This window comes from Botrytis fragariae, assembly GCF_013461495.1.
Source record: "Botrytis fragariae strain BVB16 chromosome Unknown tig00000001, whole genome shotgun sequence".
NCBI classification, from domain to species: domain Eukaryota; kingdom Fungi; phylum Ascomycota; class Leotiomycetes; order Helotiales; family Sclerotiniaceae; genus Botrytis; species Botrytis fragariae.
Window position 1 is genome coordinate 384637 of NW_023500987.1, and position 22400 is coordinate 407036.

Here is a 22400-nt window from a genome sequence, read left to right on the forward strand (position 1 = left end):
GGTACCCTCCTCACTTCTCCTTATCAGATGCAAGAGGTGCAAGGATGTTCAAGAAAAAGATGGATTTATATATTTAGAAACCTTTAAAATATACTAGGTTCGGACGGAGTACCTACTTGATGCTATTCCAGTATTGGCAATCTTGACGTCCAACCGTAACCTTAGCTTAGTACAAGGATGAGCACCAGGGTAGCTTCTAACCATGCAACAAGCAAGTGGCTGAATGCAGTTGCCTGTCTTCATCTCGAGTCTCGAGTCCCAACATCAACGTCAGATCCACCAATATACCTACTTTTGGTAATTGTATCGTTGACGATCATGATATTTCCATAGACACGTGTGAGGCTGGTTCAGAATCCAATTCCCCTGATGCCACATGTCCATCTGTCCATCGCCATGGCTCTTAGAGGGTGTGCTGCACAGCCAATGCCCCCTCATACAATGCATCGGCATTTTCTTCTTTAAACAAGTCGAACACCAGTGAGTTTTCTTTCTTCAAATGAATTCTACAACTTCAGCATACCAATTCATCGACTCTGTGGTACCTACCGGCAATGATATGCCGTGGACTTACATTGCGAAGAATGCACAGCGAGTACATGAGCTCAGCCACACCCACAATTCGAGATCACAAAAGGCCAATCACTGTTCAAATGTCTCAGAGGATTGTTCCACTCGCACTGGATGCCCAAAGAGGTAATTCCCACATCAATTGGTATTCATGGCGACAATCTATCCGCGAACAGTTGTTTGTGATGATTTTTGTAAGACTTCACTCAGTCGCCGTTTTGGTAACAGTTGCGAGCAGAATGCCTTGTGGGCTTACTTACAGCTGAAGAATGCTGATTTCTCTTTGATATAAAACTATATAAGTATGAATCCCGAGAAGTGTTAAGTGTTGATTTCCTAGTACTTTTGTGTACAATCTTTTCTTGTCTACAGTGCAAGATGACAACGGCAATTCCTGGGCCAAAAGCCAAACCCCTCGTGGGAAATTTGTTGGATCTTAAAGATGAAGAAGCTCCACTTAGAGCACTCGAACATATGGCTGTCAAATATGGTCCTATATACAAATTGACCAGAGGAAACACTAGAATAATTGTCGTTAGTTCCGTGGAAATGATGGAAGAACTTTGCGATGAGAGTCGATTTGAAAAGGCACCACCAATGGCACTTTCAAAGAAAGACGATCGACCATCTGGCATGTTTACAGCAACGAATGATGATCCGGATTGGGGTCAAGCACATAGGATTCTTGTGCCTGCTTTTGGACCATTAGCTATCGAGCAGATGTATGATCGTAAGTTATTCACGGTTCTATCATCCGAAGGGACATGTGTATTGACACAAAATAGAGATGCAAGATATCGGAAATCAATTACTCTTAAAATGGGCTAGATTAGGCCCTTCAGAGCCTATAACGGTGACGGATGATTTTACTAGACTAACTCTAGATACGATTGCGCTTTGTGCAATGGATTTTAGATTCAATTCCTTCTACACAGATAAGATGCATCCATTTGTTGATGCAATGGTGGGATTTCTATCCGAATCCGGAGATAGAGTTAGACGACCAGGGTTTGTTACCAGTTTGATGAGAAAAAAAAACGCCAAATTCCAAAGAGATCTGGATTATATGTTTGAGGTCTCTCAAGACTTAGTACAACATCGAAAACAAAACCCTACAGATAAAAGGGATCTTCTGAATGCCATGCTTAGTGGAAAAGATCCCAAGAATAAGGATGAAATGAGAGATGATTTAATCATAGCTAACATGATTACTTTTTTGATCGCTGGTATGCCATAAATCAAAGACACTTATTGCTCGCGGCTAACATAAATATCAAGGTCACGAAACTACATCCGGGCTGCTCTCATTTGCTTTTCTTAATTTAATGAAAAATCCAGATGCATATAATGCAGCTCAGCGCGAAGTAGACCAAGTGGTTGGTAGAGGACCTGTTCGTGTAGAGCATCTCAATAAGTTCGAGTATTTAAATGGTGTACTCAGAGAATCGTTACGACTCACGCCAACTGCTCCAGTTGTGTCAAAACGGCTTGTTAAGGGTGTTAGTGGAGAAAAAGCGACTCTTTCTCGTGGAACATATAAGATCGAACCAACTGACAAGATTATTGTGCTACTTGGAGCTGTACAACAGGATCCTAATGTTTATGGATCTGATGCAAATGAATTCAAACCAGAACGTATGATGGGAGACAATTTCAAGAACTTACCAAGTGCGGCTTGGAAAGTAAGTGTCTAGATTAACCTCATTTGACCAAGCTAACATAATTAATAGCCATTCGGAAGTGGAGTTAGAGCATGTATTGGACGTGCGTTTGCATGGCAAGAAGCATTGATGGTTACAGCTATGCTTTTACAAAACTTTGATTTTCGTCTCCATGATCCGGGATATAAATTGCGCATCAAGCAAACACTCACTATCAAGCCACAGGATCTTGTTATGCGAGCTACACTACGTCATGGTATGACAGCTATGGATCTTGAGCATTTTCTAAGGGGCACACCGTCGACAAGTATTGAGTCACCAGAAAATTCCACGGCACCTTCAGAATTACCAGATGTCTCACGCCTAAAGTTGGATTCCAAACCTATGACAATTATTTATGGATCAAATACAGGGACTTGTCTTGCTTTCGCACAAAAAATGGCTTCGACAGCTGCTGGAAATGGTTTTGAAGCCAAAGTTATGGAAATGGATAGTGTAGTTGGAGCATTACCTAAATCTCAACCTATCGTTATCATTACAGCTTCATATGAGGGTCACCCACCAGATAATGCAGCTAGGTTCGTCAGTTGGTTGGGGAAACTCGAGCCAACTGCACTTTCAGGAACACAATTTGCTGTTTTTGGTTGCGGCCATAGTAAGTCAAAATATCTCATCGCTGTAACGATAAATCTAACGAGTATCAGGTGATTGGAGATCTACATTTCAAAAAATACCAACGATAGTAGATAATCGCATGGCCGAATTTGGAAGTTTAAGACTTGTACCGAGAGGTCTTTCAGATGCAGCCAAAGGGGATCTATCTGGTGATTTCGATGACTGGTTGAACAAAACTTTTTGGCCAAAAATCAGCCGTGGTTCAAAATCTCAAGGGGTAGTTTTGGAAACAGGAATGCATCTTGAAATTTCTACTCAACCAGGCGTCACGAGTCTTCGACGAGATGTCCAAGATGGTGTTGTAGTTGAAGCTAAAGTATTAACAGCACCAGGAACACCTGAGAAACGTCATCTGGAAATTGAACTCCCTCCCGATATGACATATGAAAGTGGAGATTATCTTGCTGTTCTCCCAGTGAATTCGAATCAGAATGTTAGAAGGGTTATGAAAGTATTTGGACTAACTTGGGATTCGACCATTGTTATCAAAGGTCAGAGTTTGGGCACTTTACCACTTGATACTCCGCTTTCTATTAGGGATATATTGGCGGGGTATGTAGAGCTATTCGAACCCGTTAGTAGAAAGGTATGTACTCCATATGATCACGTTCACCTTGCCATACACTACACTAGGTGACTAACCGGGAATAGATGCTTCAAACAATGGTCAACTCCACCACTGACCAAAACTCGAAACAACACCTCGTAACCATGTCTACAGATTCAGAAATCTACGAAAAAGAGGTCCTCGCCAAACGCCTGAGTATCATTGACCTCCTAGAAGCACACCCATCAATCAAACTCAATTTCCGCGATTTTCTCTCATCTCTCTCTCCCCTGCGAGTCCGCTACTACTCCATCTCCTCCTCTCCTCTCCATTCCCCAAACACATGCACAATAACCTACAACATTCTCTCCATCCCCTCTTTCTCCGGCTTGGGGCACTACGCCGGTATTTGCGGAACCTATCTCTCCTCTCTCCTCCCCGGAGATCCTATCAAAGTCTCCGTCCGACCCAGTAGCAAGAAACTCTTTCGTCTCCCCTTGGACATCAAGCGAATCCCTCTCCTCATGTTCTGCGCCGGCACCGGGATTGCACCCTTCAGAGGCTTTATCCAACAGCGCGCCATGCAAGCTGCCGCCTCACCGGATCGCAAACTCGCTCCTGCGATTTTATTCGTCGGATGTAGATCTTCAACGTCCGATCGTCTATATGCGCGGGAATTCGACAGATGGGAAGACCTCGGTGTAGTCAACATCCGATATTCTTTTTCACGCGATTCGGATTCCCCGCCAAGTGAAAGAGAGACGGTGAGGATGGGACAGGGGTTTAAATATGTGCAAGAAAGGATGTTGGCGGATAAGGATAAGAAGGATATTTTGAGGTTGTGGGATGAAGGGGCGAGAGTATATGTTTGCGGTGGAGGAGCTTTTGTTAAAGAGGTAGGGATAGCAGCGAGAGAAATTGTGAGGGAGAGGTTGAGGGAGAAGGGGATGAGGATTGAGGGGAGTGAAGAGGAGTTGGAGGAAAGGTTTAGGAATGGCTTAGTGGATAGATGTGCGACTGATATTTTTGGGTAGGTGGTTGAGTTGGGGATTATTGTGGTGTTCGGGCGGGCTTATGTACGTGTGAATGAGATTTGGAGTTTTCATGGGCTTGAACGTACGTGTGTGTTTGATATGAGACAATACGACGCTGAAGAAAGTTCAATGGAAGAGCGATGAGGAGAATAGTAAGAAAGATTCTTTCGACATTCATTCCACTCTCGTAATCTACATCCAAGAATTTAGAATCTGGAAAATCAAATGATGTTTAAGTAGGTGACGTGGCTATTATATATCTATATAGATATATATGTGTGTGAAGTTGAAGTCTCCTTGAAGTCACTCGAGACTTCAGATTTGAAATTGGATGGGAAATGAGGATTATAGATCGAGTGGAAAATGATCTTTAGTGTTCTGTCGGTTGTAGTTGGTATTTATTGGATGAATAGATGGATGGATAGAGGAATTTAAGATTCATGAGATCGATCGATCATCGATGATTTTTGTGATGATTGGTGATTTGATTTATAGGTTTTTTTAAGGGGAGGTGAGACGTGAGATAGTGTCTATGAGTTTCGTGATATGCAATTGAGGAGATGTGATATTATCGTACTTGGGGTTGAGAGAGAGAGATGTTTCATCCTGAGTTGGTTCGAGAATATCGTGTGAGAAAGCGATTTATTGGTACAAAGACTTGTTTAAGATTAGATTTCGAAGTTGCAGATGAGGAGAAAGGAAAGGGGATTCGATGGGATGTTTCACGTGTATGAAGTTTTGTTTATTTGGTGGGAAGGGTGAGGGATGGGAATTTGGAAGGAATCAAGAGGAAAAATGTGTACTTTTGAGTTGCGACCGGAGTCTTGCAACTATGCTGCATACACATTTTGCCCAAGCTTTTGCAAGATGATGGGAATATATGTAGACGTCTATTCTCACCTAGGCTAGCGGAAATTCCTTCCCTATGCACTCCACAAACTATCTCCTCATCTCTGACTCCCAATCAAAACCGCTCCACCCTCAAGCAACTCTAACCATATACCCCTCCAAGACCAAGTAACCAAAAAGCGATCATCCCCCTCTGAAAACATCAAAAAAGCCATGTACCCACGATACCACACCTCATTCAAACCCGCAAAAGGTTTTTTCCGGTACGGGGAATTGAACCCCGGTCTCCCGCGACCTGATTGAAACTGTGAAGCTTCGAATGAGAGGCGGAAATGCTAGCCACTACACCATGCCGGATTGATTGATTAATCTGCTTTGATGCAAGAGGTGACTGAGAATAGAAATATAAAGCAAGTTTGTTTAGCGAGAAAAGTTTTCTGGAAGAGTTTTAAGCGAGGAGGGGGCGGGGCGGGTGTGGGCGGGTGTCCACTTCTCGGAGAATTGGTCTGGGTAATACAACGACAAAGTCGATGTGAGGTTAAGGATTGTGGAGATTCGTGTATAATGGGGGGGGAGGAGATTGTTGGTAGAAGTTTGTTTTGGGGTTTATTTGATCATTGATTAAAAATTGGTAGGTATGGAAATATCGATTTTGGGAAGTATATGGTGCCAAGCTAGTTTACTAACTTATGCGCTTGCTATTCGATCTCGAGGAACTGTACTGCATGATATTGCATACGTTTTATGTGGTAAAATTTGGATCAAATCGGTAATGATATTTTTAAACTTAACCTGATATTCTGGGGGATATGAAGTATGATTTGGTCCTCACATGAGTAGATAATCGAAAACAATGCGTTTCTACTAAATTATCTCAGATGAGACTGAGTTATTTCATATCTTCATGATCATCATCGCGAGGTACCAGTTGGTTGCGGATGAAAACATTCATTGGATGAGTTTGATGGCAAGATGCTATTGGATTCGATCTCTGGCTACAATAACACTAAGATTTCACTTCTATTCCACATTTACTTTTCTTTGTCTGAAAGCTTGTTTGTACTACCGTTATTATCATGACTGCTACAAGCTCCCTTCCTCGCCATTCCGGTTAGTATCCAATATTTTTTCCCCAGGTTGAAAGATCCCTATCCAAGGGATGGTATTCAGTGGAGATGTAATCGAAAATATTGATGCTAGAACCCGATATAATAATGCACAAGTCTCCATGTAGAACTAGCTTTACAAAATCTATGTGAATCTGCGAGAATTTCCGTTCCTGACAATCGGAGTAACCCAACCTGGATCAAGATAATTACTTGTGTAAGGATTACTTCGAGGTCGACCAGTGGTATTGTTAGGGCTTATAAATCCTGCGGACCAAGATTCACCTGTTGACGGGTGGGCGAACCATGATGATTGGTAGCTGGAATAGTTGGCGGTTTGAGATGTGGTGACATCGTTGTCTTCGGTACGGGTAGTTGAGAAGTATGACCCCATTGTTGGCTGCTGGTTGTTGCTTTGGGATTGAAAATTCGACGAGATGTAATGTTGCGATGTGGAGTTTTCTGGGTATTATCAGAGAAAGAATGTCAGTGCGGAGTATACTCCTTTTATGTTCAAAAATATATAGACTAGAAGACCAAGAAAGTTCCAGTGGATTACTTGATCTGTTCTGAATGATTCCAGAAATTTGATTGCTAGAATGATCTACGGGAAACGGGACTTCCATAGTCTGTTTCATCACCTCTTGCTGTTTTCTCTGACAACTCGATCAATTGAATTCTTGTTCATAAGGATCAAAGTGATTATTCAATATTCACAATAGAGAAGCGCTAACGGAAACATAAATAAATAAATAAATTAAGAGTTAGAATCCAATACCAAAGATGTCTTGCAAAACTTATTCTTCATAATAACGCCTAAGCGAAGTCTCGTAATCCGTCTTGTTTTCATCAAATACATCCATCTCCGCTGCGGCTGACTGCCAGATTGATTCCCCCACAACCCAATCCAAGTACTCTTCTCATCCCCCTCTGCCCCTCTCCCTGCTCCCAATTCATTCATAAGATTTTGATTAGGAAATAGAATCTCGGCGTGAGTTAAGCATTTACTTCTGCCAATCATACCAACCCGGGAGAAACCAGCAGCTTCCGCTCTATCACATTCGGACTCTGAGGACCATATCGAGAAAAGAAGGATCAGGCTGAACTTGATTTGCCGGAAGAGTTTCTACTTGTGGTATGGGTACTCTCAAATTGAAAATAGCTCGATCCGAATATGGATGAAAAGATGGAACCCATGATTCAGGTGGATGAGTAGACGTAGTATGATTGAGATGTAGACTGTTTAGTTGAGAATGAAGTCTGTGCTCTTAATATTAAGATCGAAGTCCTAGGTGTGAGTGTGACTGAGGATTGTTTTCATACGAAAAACTTTATGTGATATGTGTATATGTGTATATGTGTATAACATCCACATATTCTGGAAATTGGAAAGGCTTTCATGAAATGTAGACTATTGTACTTTACATATTGAAACATACATGCTTATAGAACTTGCTAGCATAATCTATCATATATACTCTAAGAAAGAAAGGAAAAGTACCAGAGCACTCGTAAACTCTATCAAGCTAGCTCTGTTCATTTGTGTAGCTAATCATAACTCAATCTCCAATACTACCACAGCCACAACTCTCTCATTCCAAACTGAACCCAGCAATAACATTGCCATTCAAATTCATATCGAGGCTCATATCGATCCTCATCCAGTGCTTGCAATGGGCGAGTTTCGCATTTATTTTTGCAAAACTCAACCCACCCCCCTTTCTAACAAGAAAATGCTATCGTGCTACCCGTACCCAACCGCATCACTAGACGTACAAATTGAGAAAACTCTCCTCATCCCAAATCTCATGCCAAGCTTTCCAAGAAATCACCCCATAAACTATCAGAACAGCCAAGCCAACCCCAGTAGAGACTCCAAACAGGTAAGAAGAAAGATGCCCCCAGAACATGCCCAAGGCAAATTTATATATGCCTGACTTGACTTCTCGGTTCCGCAACTTTTGCAAACCTGCGACCATTTCCAACGCAACTTTATTTCTCATACAGGTAGTCGAAGCCAGACTATCGAGATGCGGTCTCCAGAGAGTCAAGAAATTGGTATCGCGGTTGTTGACTTCGAAGATACGGTGGATGAGGAATAGGATTTTGTTGTCTTGGTTACGCGGTGGAGTCGGAGGGGAAAGATAATGAGATGTAGATTCTGTGGATTGAGGTTTATCGATGGGTGAGGGGGTTGTAAGTTTCGAAGATTCGGGTAGCGCACTTTCAGCACTTATGGGGTCTGGCTGTGGGGTGGATGGTAGAGGTAGGCGGCATCGTTGGCCGGACGAGTAATAACCACAATGTGCCATTCTTAGGGGCGTAACATTGGAAGCGGGATTTTGGCTGTGTGGCCGTACTTCGTTTGTCAGAAAAAATGGCATCTTTGCAGATTTGGTTTCAGGACCGGAAACCATGATTTCAGGGATTGCACTGCGAGGCTGCGTACTTGCGGTTTGAGTTGTAAAGTTGCGTGCCAATTCTGCTTCTTGATTTGATTCGTGTGAGAAAGTTGTTGTAGAAGGCTATGTGATATGAAAGTTCAAACTATTTGTATGTATATGTAGTTTTAGGTGAAACACGCGGAGCGATTTCGAAGTGTTGTCAAAGGTCTTATGTGAAGGAGAAGAGTTTGAGAAAACGCATGAGTTGGTAAGTCATATGTTTTGAAATATGTCTACGTAAAGACGTGATAAAATCTACAGCCATCTAGTTGAAAGAACATAATATCACAACGCAGCAGATTCAAAGTATCACACCATTGTGTACTCAAAAAATTGCAGAAATATCAAAACTTAAATTCCAAGTTTACATGATGCTACCTCATCCCCTCCGAAAGTTGCATAACCATCCAACACAAGCCGTTTTGTTTTGTGTCGATGGCCATGAGAATACCAAGCCTATGCATAACACAAGAGACACAGCCAGTGCTGGGAATACACCGATGTATATTCCGGAAGGTTGCTGTTGAACAGTCACTTTCGTGCATGTACACTGGTGTTCAGGCTCGGTAATCGTCACCTCTGCTGAAGGAGATTCTTGGCTTGAGAGCCATGTGGCTCGAAGTCTTCTCATAGTCTGCTGAGATTGGATGTGGTGATGGTTCGAGGATATGTCAGGTTGATGTAATCGAAGTTTGTGAAGCATGAGACTTGAAATGAATGAATGGTATTGTAATATATACCCGAGGAGATGTCGCCTGAGAAAGAAATAGACTGATATGGTGAAATTAAGAAAGAAACAACATTTGGAAGAATTATCTAATGTGGTTGATCCATGATTTCCCTACACGAACCCTCTTGTATTCTCATCAAATTTCTAGCACTGTACATAGGTCGGTCTGGTATCCCAACCAAAAAGACCTGACAAATCTCGTGTCGCCTAGAGAAGAAGCATGTCTCAGATAACCAGATATATTGAAAATTCCAGCACATTGGAATAAAATCGAATTTTCGTTGTGAGCAAAATCCTTCAAGTACGTTCTCGATCTAATTCTAGTGGCCTCAGAAGACTCTCTGGAATTGCATATTCCGAGACTGATAAATTACAGAAACACCAATGCTAATCCAGTTGGAACAAAGAGACCAGAGATATGTGATGTAATCCACAAACAGACCCCGAGTTTCAGCTACAACATAGCATAGCATCCCTCAATCCTTCGATGAAGTGGCATTTTGAATTTAGGAGTTGATAGGTGATGGAGTGAGTGACTAGGTATTAATATTCGACATAGTAGTGTGAAGAAATTCATCGCTAACAATACTAATGCGTAGTCTAACAGTGGAGATACTAGCTAGGTATTGCTTGATCCGAAACGTGTAACCTCAAACGTAGCAATCGCTGCGAGGATCGTGGATCATCCGATCAGGAAAGTTCCCATGAAAGCGCACTTTTCCGAATTATAGCAAACTTCTCAACGCGTCAAGAAACCCATTAGAAAATAACTCAAAGTTTTCAAGGAAGCATATAACCAAGCCTCCGAAGAGCTTTCCAAATGCTAGACAAAGACCCCAGATTTTCCTCCTCCATCTCCTGCCACAACAACAGTATAAACCAGCAACCAAAACGAAGCCAACGCCAACCAAACCACCAAGATCAAAAATACCGTTACAAACAAAACCAATTTGACAGCGGTACCTCCCCTCGGAGCTTTTGGATACGGTACCAACCGCGTGGGGCAATTTTGGAAATATTCTCCGTGATTAACAACTCCATTCATCGCGTGTATGAAATCAATTTCACTGCGTGTGAATTTTGGATTTTCGAGAAAGGTGGGAATATCATCTTTAAGGTGTTCGATGATTTCAGAAAGTTCTTTATCTGGGTTTTCATGAGACATTTTGAAAACCGTGTATGTGCAGAAATTGGAGAGAGCTGGTAAATAGTTCTTTTTGACGACTTGGCAGGTTGAGTGCACTTGAAGTTGGGGCTCGAACACGTTTTGTGAATACGATGACAACTATACAGAGGTATGACTAAATCAAATTGTAGTGTCTTTGAAGCCATCATTTTCTGTACAAAGAACATTCTTCTTTATCCCAACAAAGCTGGATAACTGGACGTCCGCCAATTTAGTCGAGATTCTTTGACACGGCAGCGTCATTGGTGAAACCTCCAGAGATGAAAAGAGGTATTCAACAACGTACTACTCAGACTGACATTCCTTTTCGCTCAATCTCTAGCTATCATTCCCGCATGCCCCTATCTTATTAGTCGATATATTCGCTCCTCCGAGATGTTTCACAGATCCATTAACCGAGCGATCTCTTCTCCACATAGAATTCTCAACTCGATAAGTCACAACGGACAGTAAACCCTGTGTATTTTTGCATGGGGAGATTAGAGGAAGAGAGTACAAGAGGACAGTCTAAGATTCATCAACAACAACCGAGTACTTGCACACTCACTAAGAATTCAACATATACATAATCCTCCCACCCAACTACCCCCTTCCATCCAACCACCCAACCACAAGAGAACAGTAGAAACAAAAGAAATCAGAATTCAAAACTCCCAGATATACACACACAGAAGACAAGAAAAGAAAGAACTCAGATCCACGATTCCTTTTACTTTTACCTTTGACTTTCAATTTCAATTCTGTTTTGATATTTCAAAACTCCACACACGATATTTCTAAAATACACAGAGAGAGTATACAACTTCATCTAAGCTCTATATCAAACAACTATTATACCAGAAAACAAGCTCATCCATCTAACATTTCGACATTCATCCATCCGTCCTACCAACATTATCAACATCTACCCCCTCCACCCCCCCTCCCCCACCCTGTCCAAAATCCTCATCCCACCCCCCTCGTCCCACGCAACCCTCCCCTCCAACGCCGCCCTCATGACCTCCCTCCCCGCAACCTCCTTCTCCCCCGTCAGCGGATCCCACTCAAACCCTTCCTTCAACCACATCCACCTCAAAAACGCTCTCAACTCCTTATCCTCTGGAAGCACCCTCATCCACTCAGGTTGAAAACCTTCTTCCTCACTCCCCTCACCATTCCATCCTTTCGCTTTCTCCAACAACATATCCCTACAGAAAATCCGCCAACTATCAATCGCATAGGGTCCCTGGGTCATGTGTCCGATTTCCCAGCCCGTACGCGGGTCTACGGATTCTTCGGGAAGGACCTCGCTTTTCTTGACGTCGCGACCGAGTCCTTTAGTGGGGTAATCATGGACCGCATACCGTTTATTCTTTACTGGTGGATTTTCGCAAAAGGTTTTGGCGTAAGCTTGATAAGTAGCTGCGCGTTGATTTTGTAGGCCTAGGTGTCGGATTACCGAGACAATGTCTTCTTTGGGAGCATCGACTATTGATTGTGGGGTAGGGTATTGGTCCATTAGGGTGTAGAAAACTGGAATGGCTTGTTTACCATGAGTGCGATTGAGAAATGTGACGGCTATGAGGAGTCGAAATGGATCATGGGCAAGTTTTTCTTGGATGAGTCCAAAATGAGGTGCAGATAGAGGTGGAAAAGGGATACATGAAATTATGCCAGGAGGCCTTTTTTTAGGAGATTCCTTTTTGGGAGAAGGATTTTTTTCTGTAAATTCTCCTTTCAAAACTATGGATTTCCTAGATTTGTATGGAGTGGAAGATAGTGGTAGAGCAAAGTAAGGTGAATGCATAGGCGGTCTTTGTTTCTTTCCTGATCTCAGAAGACTAGGGACATCAACTTCAATCGTATCAAAACCGCTACTATCTGATGCTAGAAAGGGATGATCGGTTATGCTTAGATCAGATAGCTCAGAGGAGTCACTCTCGTCAGCATTAAGATTGAGGGATTCTGTCTTCCTCAGGATAGGTAGTTCCATATCGTTGAATGATTGTAGCGTTTTCGAGGGTGTTTGAGATTCGTGATTGAAATGTTCCGGGGACTCGCATGTGATTGACTCGTAAACATCATCATCATCATTATCATTATTGGTTCCGGTGGTTATATCTGTTCCTCCCAATTCATCAACGGTGCCATCATCAATTTCGCAGCTATGGTGACTCAAACTAATATCCAGAAGTTGACTACCACTCGTAGACTCTGGCTCTTCTACGAGTGGTTGGCTTTTGCTGATCTCCTGGTATTCCTAGCTGGAGAATCAAGTCCTGGTGCTGAGGCAAGAACGGCAGCTCTAGCTTTTGGTACTCTTCCACGCTTGGCTTTTGGCGATTTAGAATCTCCTGATACATTAGGAGATTTGGGAGCAGTCTGAGCCTTGTTTGCTGCCTTCACTGGAGGTCTGCCCTTCTTTGCAACTGTCACCTTTGTTTGTGCAGGTGATTTTGTAGGTGTCTTAACATTTTGGTTCTTTGATGAGAGAGGTGTAGCTGTGGGCGTCTTGAACTTTTGGGTCTTAGATGAAGCAGGTGTTGCAGGTTTTGTTGGTGTATCCTCAGCCTCCAAGCGATTATTGTTTCTGACTCTCTTTCTTGAACGCTTCTTTGCACTTGCACTGGCCTCGACTTCCTCCTTGGGCTCGCCAACTTCCATATCTAAATCGGCTACAGGTGCAGCATTCTCCTTAGAAGAATCATCTTCGGCTTTGTCTTCTTCTTGAGCGGCAGGCGAGGTTTCCTTGCTATCTTCTTCGGGAATCTCCGAGTCCTCTTGCTCCTCATCTGCCTTATCATCGGAAGTTTCTTCTGGGATCTCTGCATCAATTTCTGTTTGCGCTGGAGCGTCGGACTCAGCGGCAGACTCGGAAATGTCCTCAGCTTTGTCTTCGATTAAATGCTCAAGAGAAGGATATGCGACAACATCCGAGTTACCGACAGCTGGTTCAGAGATTTCCTCTTCGGCCTTATTCTCTTGCTCGCCATTGACTTCGGGTGCATCCTCCATAGTGACATCTCCCTCTAGCGTATCCTCAGCCTGGGCTACTGAAGCTCTCGCAGCAGCAATCTTTGCTTCCAGACCAGTAGGTGCGACATTTCCCTTCTTGAGGTCCTTCCAACTGCGCTTCGATTTGATCTTCTTAATTTCCTCTTTTGCCTCTTCAGCAACCTCCTCATTTACCTCCTCCTCGACCTCCTCATCGTCACCATCACCAATAACCTGCGCCTTCAACCCCTCTCCAAAGAATTCCGAAGTTTTCGGTCCCTTTGCTTTCTTATCCCAACTCCTCTTCGCTCCCTTCCCCTTTCCATTTCCGTGTCCCCTCTTCAAATCCCTAACCTGTTTCTCCAGCGCCTGAATCCTCTCTCTATCCTTCCTCTTCTCCTCCGCATCCCTCTTTTTCGCCTCCGCCTGCTTCTTCTTCTCCTCTACCCTCCTCTGTTTATCCTCATCCTGCTGTCTCAAATTCTCCTCATGTTTCTTCGCCTTTTCCTCTTTCTTCTGCTCCCTCAACCTAGCCACTTCTTCCTCTCTAATCTTCTTCGCCTCTGCCTGTTCCGCAATCTTCTTTTCCCTTGCAATCGCCTCCTCAGCCTCTCGCACTACAGCCGCAGCTTTCTTAGGTGCATTTCTCTCTTCCTTTCTCTGTCTCTTGGCCTCGCGCTCGGCTTTGAAATCGCGTTTGCGTTTATTGCTACCGGTAGCTTGTTCACCGTCGACTGGCGCCCTAGTTTCATTCTGATTAAAAAGTTTAGCTATTTTCCAAATGCTTATCATGGTAAGTGCGAAGAGTTGTGAAGTATACCTCATCTTGAGATGCTTTTGCCGACAGAGCAACCTCTCCCTTGGCTTCACCCGCCTTTTCATTGGTCATTGTAACGTCATCAACTTTCTTTTCCGTTGCGGCTGGCGACCCCGCCGCCTGAGTACTGTTTCGCTTTGCCATGTCTCAAAAGGCTTGATATAATTGCTCTTCGCAGGTCAATTGATACAAATATTAACAACTAAGAACCAATGAATACAAATTTCAAGGCTAAAACCAAGAAACATAAATTTGTGAACAATTTTGTATCGATGTAATGAAGTTCACTGATAGAAAAAAAAAAGTTTCCCGACAGGTCTCGAAAATCTGGGGTATCAACTTTTTTTTATTTAGCGAGGGACTTTTTTCAGTTACTGCAGCAATATTCACCCCAAAGGGTCCACTGAAATTACTAGTACAATTTGGATTTATCTTTTGAAAGAATGATTAATTGATATTGGGAGGCTTTGTAGTTTACAGGAGTGGTGATCTTGAAATTCATCATGTAGGGTTTCCGTGAGCATCTTTAAAAGTCGAACGGATTTTGGGACACATCTATTTTGCTACCACTCTTGAGCATTAGCTCCCAAAGTGAAGCTTTTATCTACCACCCTCATTTAAAACTTCTCCTTTGTACAATTCGCGCAGTAAGATAAAACTAGTAGCACATTTATTTCCTGTCCTTCGCTCCCCGATTAAACAAATGAAATTGAGAATCTAGTGATGTGCAGGACCGTTGCCAGTCTTAGGTGGGCTATACACGATCTTTCTTGTCTTGATAGGGGACCACTTGTAACGCTTAACCCAAATGCTCAAGGCGAAAAGCATAGATCCAATAACCAAAACCTTCATACCCATCTTCTTACGTTGATCCATCTCAGGCTCGGCTGACCAGTTGAGGAACTCGACAACATCCTTGGCCATTTGTGATGCTGATGCTGGGGTGCCATCTTCATACTCAACAAGTTCGTTGTAAAGAACACGGCCCATAGCAATACCGGTACCTGGGAAATATGGGTTGAAGTTGAGTCCTTCTGGAACCTTGGCTCCTGCTGGGGGCTCATCTGGGTAACCAGTCAACAAACTGAAAATATAGTTGGCACCGCCGTGTCTGGCCTTGACCATCAAACTGAGATCAGGTGGCAAAGCTCCGTTGTTGGCAGCACGAGCGGCTTCATCGTTCTTGTATGGGGATGGGAGGTAATCGGAGAGTTTTCCAGGTCGCTTTTCGATTTCACCCTCATCGTTTGGCTCGCTGTCGTATTCGTTCTCTTCGGCCATAGCCTTTGCCTCATCGACTGTGTGTGTAACACCGACCAAAGCTCTGTATGGAATACGGCTCAAAGAATGGCACGATGCGCAAACTTCTTGGTAAACTTGGAAACCTCTTCGTAATCTATTCTTTTTTGTTAAAACAGGCCAATTTGCTTAATAGAAAATGGGATTCTTACGCTTGGTGATCGAATGTCTTTGCGTATTGTTGGTGGACCCATGGGTATTGTGTTGGATGAAGACTGGTGTCGTATCAGTATTGTATTCCAACTTATATGCTGCTTGTCTTGTAGTCTTCATTTGGTATTGCCGGAGTTCCCATCACCCCACAAATGTTCGACTTGACTTGGAAAGTTATGTGACTACTCACCCTTCTTCAACCGGTGTCATGGCGTTTAATGGCTGGCCATAAAGATGATAGTACCAGGCGAGGGATCCTGCCGCCACAGCGGTAGCAGCACCTGCAGCCATGTTGATACCGAAGGGGGAAGCGGCTTCGGCGGAAGTGGAAGTAGATGCAGCACGCTATAAGATATAACATTAGTCTTCAGTTCAACACATTGGACTGCCCCCATGCTATCACTGCTGCCCACATCGAAGTGTTGTATATCTTGACCTCGGGGATGGGGAATAATTATACCTTTGTAGCGTTAATTGCATTATTCCGTACTCCCCCGAACGAGCGCGTCGAGCGCAGGCATGATCTGGCCAACATATTGTGCAAAATATGCCTTGAGCTGGGAATCAGTTCAAGGTGGGTTTGACTGATCAATTGAATAATAGGATTCGAGATTGAAGTTGTGAGGGTGCGGCGACAAATAGTTCGAAAATGATCCGAAAAAGAAGCTAAATTATGCCTTAGGCACAGGCTTACCACTGAATGGATTTTGATTGGTTGAAACTCATTACACGATTATTTCTCGGACAATCATGGCTACAAAATCTTAAATATTAGAATCTTCCCCGGTAAAATGAAAGTCCATGATGTTATTTCTACATTGCAATGAAGATATACTAATTGTCGAAACTTTTGATTCTTTTCTAAGCTGCCATACATTTTATCATTTGGTCAGATGTGATTTTTCCACTTTGGTGCTGACAAATTATATTATGCAGAACATGATTGGTCTTTTCACTCCAGAACAACTTATTGTACCACAAATTGACTGCAAAATTATGTATATCCATTGCTTTGCAAAATGTAACTATTCAGAAAACCTATTTTTTTTCAAACCAATAACTCCTTACTGACAAAGGAGACATGACTATACTTGTTATATGCGCCTCCAATTCCAACCTAACAACCATCTACTTCATCCGATTTCTCCTGCCCTTCAATTCCCATTTGAACCATTCTTGAGCTCTCTTCTTTGCTTAACAGCGTTTGCTAGCTCTTCAAGAACCGACTCGGTGTCATCCCATCCAATGCAAGCATCAGTAATACTGACACCATGTTTGAGACCGGACTTTCCTTCCTTTGGAACCTTTTGAGCGCCTGATGACAAAGTAAGTGATAATTCGTCATAAAAATTGGTTGAGTGATCTTACCTTCATTAATGTTGCTCTCAATCATGACACCCATAATGGCATCCTCTCCTGCAGCAATTTGTTCAGCCAATACAGCTGCAACCTTTGGTTGATTTTTGTGGTTCTTCAATGAATTTCCATGACTGCAATCAACCATCAATCTTTGTCTGACACCATTCTTCTCAAGTGCAGCCTTTGCCTCTCCAATACTCTTGGCATCATAATTAGTACCTTTAGTACCACCTCTGAGGATGACGAAGCAATCTTCATTTCCAACTGTACCAACAATGGCAGCGACACCAGGCTTGGTGACTGAAAGGAAGTGGTGAGGATGTCGCACAGCACCAATTGCATCGATAGCTACACCAAGACTACCGTCCGTACCATTCTTGAAACCAACTGGGAAACTCAATCCACTGGCCAATTCTCTATGCAGTTGACTCTCAGTAGTTCTAGCCCCAACAGCTCCAACGCTCAATAAATCTGCCAAGAATTGTGGTGAAATAGTATCCAACATTTCACTAGCAAGTGGCATTCCCTTTGCCGTCAAATCCACGAACAATTGTCTGCTGATCCTCAACCCCTTATTGATTTTGAAGCTATTGTCGATATCAGGATCGTTAATGAGTCCTTTCCAGCCAACAGTTGTTCTTGGTTTCTCAAGGTAAGAGCGCATGACAATCAAAAGATCATCTTCGTATTTGTTCTTGAGAGCTACGAGCTTGTCGCAATATTCGAGCGCAGCGGCAGGATCGTGAATTGAACATGGACCGATGACTACCAGTAATCTGCCATTCTTATCTGCGCCAGTCACAACATCGACGGATTCATTGCGGCCCTTTAAGACTGTTGCTTTGGATTCTGGGGTTTGAGGAATTTCATGTTGAAGCAAATCGGGAGGCGTCAATGGGTTGTATCCTCGAACTGTAGGGAAGCTTTGTCAGTCGCACTCTTTGATACAAGCTGGAGCAAAGGGAATATTCAATACTTACTGCGCCAATCTTCAGTACTGTCCTTATGTCCAACGTTCTGGTTTTCTATGTAGAAGGCCTTCAATGAGTCAGAGTGGTTTCTTGTGAAGTGAGGCATCTTGGATGAATGAGAAGAGTGTTTGTTTGGTAACTTACCGACATATTCAGATAAATGTGTTTCTTTTATATTTTGCAAAATTAATTTCCTTCAATGGATAGGATTTTTATATTCAGTATGCTGAGGTGAGATTATTTTTCTTTCAGAGATGGAATTAATGGTTCTGGAAATCTGTACGCGGGGCAATCATTGAGAAGCTCGAGACGTATGATTCATCGCGCAACAAAAGTTTTAGCGATGTCATTGGTGGGGTCAGCCCCTGTAATTATTAACGTGGATCGTTGATTGGTCTAGAACCCACGGAACGGTGAACCAAAATCTTCAAAGGAATCAGAACCTCGTCGTACAGTGAGCATGGCTATTACAGATCTCCGAGGGAAGATCTCCGAGAAATAAGTTTAAATTGTCGGTCCGGAGAAAACCTTACGGACCTTGGAGGCTGATCTCCGAGGAAGAATAGGAAAAGAGGATTGATGTAAGCCATAATATTCATCTAACCTTCTAATCAAAGACTTGCGTCTTCTATCTAGTCTTTACCGTAAGCCCACCCCATGTATTGCTATTGTAATTCTCACTCATCCGACTTGGCCAACAAATCCGGGATATCATCAACAGTGTTTCTGCCCTCCAAAATATCTGATCTTGTTAGTATGCGAAATCTTTGCAAGTATAGGTAGACTCAATGACTTACTAATGACAGCAGTAAATAATGGGTATTCGCCCTCCTTTCCTCTAGACTTCAAAAACTCATTGACTTCTTTTGCGGTACTGGTTCCTTGCAACTTTTGTCCATTCAATTCCGTGTTCTCAACTTCATCGACTGTAACTCCTCTTTCAATTGCCATCTTCGCACATCTAAAGTTTCGTCCTCCACTGCAACTTGTGATTAAATCGGCAACGCCAGCACTTTGTTCGGTGAAAGTACCACCGTGAACAGTCTCTCCAAAGAATTCCTTGCCGAATTTAACCATTTCAAGAAGGCCCACCCGCATAACAGCCGCCTTTGCATTGTCTCCCCAACCACGTCCTTCAACGAAACCCGCAGCTAGTGCAACGATGTTCTTGAGAGCTCCGCCAAGAGAGACACCTGCTACATCGGAAACCATCTGAACATGGAAGTATGGACGATGGAATAATGTCTTGAATAAAGCATGATCCATTGGCGGATATTCCGATGGTACGGCCTTCAACTTTGTCTTGCTGACTCTTCCCTTAACATCTTTGTGTTCTTCATCTGCAGGTGTAATAGTGAGGTTGACTTGAGAGCTTGATGGGGATGGTCCAGTTGGAGTTGTGGCACGCGAGTCCATCGAGGGAGGATCATATGCAATCGTGGTTTCACACCATTTCTCCATTGCAATCTCATTGGCAATGTTAGCACCTGAGAGTGCTCCACAGTATATGCCTAGTCCTTCACCGATCCATTCACTGAAGAGACTGATCTCTGAGGCTGTCACATTCACACCCTTTATGCAAGAAATTCCACGCGCGAATGGTAGAATATGTCCTTGGAGTTGCTTTGTGATGCGACCGATAAATTGATGAGGAAGATTGAAAATCAAAACCGAGGAATTCGCAACTGCATCTTCAACAGAAGGGTTGGCGATGAGATTGGTTGGAAGCTGGATATTTGGCAGATATTTCACATTCTCGTGGTATTTGTTGATGATCGAAGTAAGCTTTTGCGGGAAATCATTGGAGGCATCGTAGTGTTTCGAGTCTTTTGGTATAGTAACGTCCTCCTCATAAACCCACATCTGAACCTCCTCCTCGAATAAATCGGAATGTTGTTTTGTATTCTCTGCTACAATCTTTGCAATGGTACAGCCCCTAGCAGATATCAATAAAACGATCGATTTCCTTGGTTTTGATTTGAAAGTAACTTACCAGTTCCCGGATCCAACCACCGTCACCTTATGCTTTTTACTCCATGCTCCCAAGGTCGCCATTTTTTTCAGTTGAGGGGTATTGAGATGTCCAGCTGTCTGTGCTATTCTTCGAAGAGTTTGATTTGATGCTGTTGTAAATCTTATGAGCATGCACATATGTTATGACGTGAAAGACGTGAAAGAAGGAATTAATAGAAAGGATAATCAGGACACGCAAAGGGAGGCAAAATACCAAGTACTTTGAGACTTTGAGATACCAGAATGTTGAGACAAAAAAGCCTCGCTTGCTCTTCTGTCACTTGTGATAGCTCGTGAATAGCTCGTGATTGAACCAGGGGGCAGCTGACCGCTTTCGAAATTGGTTTAGTGTATTCTTATAACCATTGTGGCTTTTTCCAAATCCCATGGGAGGCTGTTTTGACGCTGTACGAGTACCCAAACGACAGCGGGATCCAATAAGCGCCATGGTAGTTATGGGTGCAAATGCTGTGGAAGCCCAGATAGTGACAAATGACTTGCTGATAACATTCAGTTGATTAGACATTGGATGAATGTATGAACACAGCATGAATAGCTCAACTTGAGCATGAGAATTGCATTCATGATTGTATGATTTCTCCATCTTTTCATGTCAAGGTTTATGTGCTGAATTGGTGCCGGAGGTGGAGTTGGAGTTGGAGTTGGAGTTGGAGTTGTAGGTGGAGAAGAGAATATGAAACTTTTGTATTATGATATAGGTACTTACACATATTGTCGGTATGAGGATGCTTATCATTCATGACTTTGGCAGTTGATTTTTGTTTTATGTTTTTACTTCGAGATCCAAAAAAAAAGGTGAAGTTTATTACGATTTTAGCAGCCCCTGAACCCCTGGCCTAGCCGTCCGTATAACAACTACCTAGGTTAAGGGAGGGAGATACCCGACAACCGAATGATGGTGTGAAAGAAGTTAATTATTTGACCATTTTCCAGTCTAACTGTTGGGTAGATGGAGGAAACAGTAGTGTTTGGAGGTGAGTATGATGTATATAGTAATCCTTGGAGATAAGTCAAATTTTGGAGTAGTATTTGGAAGTAGATATAGTATATAAAGTGGTATCTGGAAGCAAGTCTAATACATAGACTAATATTTGGAGATGTCAGGTAGATATAATATTCACGGTAGTACTCGAAATAGATATGATGTATAAAGTAACATTTGAAAGTAAGTTCAATATATAAACTAATATTTGGAGATGTCAGGTAGATACAATATTCAAGGTAGTATCGTACTTGAAGATAGATATAGTATGTAGACTAGTACTTGAAAGGAACCCTACAACTAAACACCTCGTATATCCTTTCTTCATCAGTCCCATTCTCAAAGCTTATATCAAAAGCCCTTCAAGCTCAAGGAAAGAAACTCCACACTATCTCCCTAGCAGATACTCGGAGCAAAGAACAATAAATGGTCTAGACCACAATACCGGTATCTCAGTCCCAATACAACCTTGACGCCGCGTACCAATTTTCTTCCATAGAAAATGTAAGAAATGCATTGTTGTACCTGATTGTCACTTGCTGGGTATTATTTTTATCATGACGTATCACATTGAGTTTTTCCATCCTAAATCATTGCAAACTTCTCACAACCAATAGATTCCCTAGTATTTTTGCTAACAAGCCGGGTCTTTCCTATGGTTTGACCAGCATCTTACCCGCGCCCACTCTCCCACCATTGTCCCATATGTTCATCTGCCCACCCAGCCCACCAACCCACCAACTCCAAAGGGGCCCCGCTTCCAACCTACCTCTATCAAACCATCAGCAAACACTTGGAAGCTACCTATACCACTTAATCAAAACTAATGCACTTTCCTATGAGTTTTTCTTAAAAGTACACCTCAACTCCATCCCCCATCGTTTGCTCCATCTCGGTCGTTTTTTTTTTGCTTCATATTCTTCTCTCTGCCTCACCTTTTCAAAGCCTGTGACGTCTTTTTGATTTGTGCCGATCGCTTCTGGAACCCAGTTCTCCCGCAATAATCGCTT

General features: G+C 42.8%; 8 protein-coding genes across 8 annotated transcripts; 1 reads left to right on the top strand and 7 right to left on the bottom strand.

Moving 5' to 3' along the window:
- Positions 1-499: 499 nt before the first annotated feature.
- Bfra_000117 (putative bifunctional p-450:nadph-p450 reductase protein) lies at positions 500-4487 on the top strand (the record flags this gene model as incomplete). Its single annotated transcript, XM_037330564.1, has 7 exons — positions 500-595; positions 874-1300; positions 1356-1796; positions 1849-2252; positions 2301-2886; positions 2936-3492; positions 3558-4487. The coding sequence occupies 7 exons, from the start codon at positions 500-502 to the stop codon at positions 4485-4487; spliced, it is 3441 nt and encodes a 1146-aa protein (XP_037196897.1).
- A 2100-nt stretch (positions 4488-6587) lies between these two features.
- Positions 6588-6836, bottom strand: Bfra_000118 (uncharacterized protein; the record flags this gene model as incomplete). The annotated part of the gene is made up of 1 exon (XM_037330565.1): positions 6588-6836. The coding sequence occupies one exon, from the start codon at positions 6834-6836 to the stop codon at positions 6588-6590; it is 249 nt and encodes an 82-aa protein (XP_037196898.1).
- A 1372-nt stretch (positions 6837-8208) lies between these two features.
- Bfra_000119 (uncharacterized protein) lies at positions 8209-8859 on the bottom strand (the record flags this gene model as incomplete). Its single annotated transcript, XM_037330566.1, has 1 exon — positions 8209-8859. One exon carries the CDS (start codon positions 8857-8859, stop codon positions 8209-8211), a length of 651 nt encoding a protein of 216 aa, XP_037196899.1.
- A 2847-nt stretch (positions 8860-11706) lies between these two features.
- Bfra_000120 (putative pre-mrna splicing factor protein) lies at positions 11707-14736 on the bottom strand (the record flags this gene model as incomplete). Its single annotated transcript, XM_037330567.1, has 3 exons — positions 11707-13032; positions 13080-14528; positions 14596-14736. The coding sequence occupies 3 exons, from the start codon at positions 14734-14736 to the stop codon at positions 11707-11709; spliced, it is 2916 nt and encodes a 971-aa protein (XP_037196900.1).
- A 573-nt stretch (positions 14737-15309) lies between these two features.
- Positions 15310-16085, bottom strand: Bfra_000121 (putative cytochrome mitochondrial precursor protein; the record flags this gene model as incomplete). The annotated part of the gene is made up of 2 exons (XM_037330568.1): positions 15310-15993; positions 16044-16085. The coding sequence occupies 2 exons, from the start codon at positions 16083-16085 to the stop codon at positions 15310-15312; spliced, it is 726 nt and encodes a 241-aa protein (XP_037196901.1).
- A 145-nt stretch (positions 16086-16230) lies between these two features.
- On the bottom strand, positions 16231-16594 carry Bfra_000122 (putative cytochrome mitochondrial precursor protein; the record flags this gene model as incomplete). The annotated part of the gene is made up of 2 exons (XM_037330569.1): positions 16505-16594; positions 16231-16389 (listed from the first exon to the last, which is right to left on the bottom strand). The coding sequence occupies exons 1-2, from the start codon at positions 16577-16579 to the stop codon at positions 16231-16233; spliced, it is 234 nt and encodes a 77-aa protein (XP_037196902.1). The 5' UTR covers positions 16580-16594.
- A 604-nt stretch (positions 16595-17198) lies between these two features.
- On the bottom strand, positions 17199-18480 carry Bfra_000123 (putative phospho-2-dehydro-3-deoxyheptonate aldolase protein; the record flags this gene model as incomplete). The annotated part of the gene is made up of 3 exons (XM_037330570.1): positions 17199-17359; positions 17413-18315; positions 18384-18480. The coding sequence occupies 3 exons, from the start codon at positions 18478-18480 to the stop codon at positions 17199-17201; spliced, it is 1161 nt and encodes a 386-aa protein (XP_037196903.1).
- Positions 18481-19051: 571 nt separating this feature from the next.
- Bfra_000124 (putative glycerol-3-phosphate dehydrogenase protein) lies at positions 19052-20991 on the bottom strand (the record flags this gene model as incomplete). Its single annotated transcript, XM_037330571.1, has 4 exons — positions 19052-19116; positions 19172-20310; positions 20368-20497; positions 20751-20991. The coding sequence occupies 4 exons, from the start codon at positions 20989-20991 to the stop codon at positions 19052-19054; spliced, it is 1575 nt and encodes a 524-aa protein (XP_037196904.1).
- Between the last annotated feature and the right edge of the window lie 1409 nt (positions 20992-22400).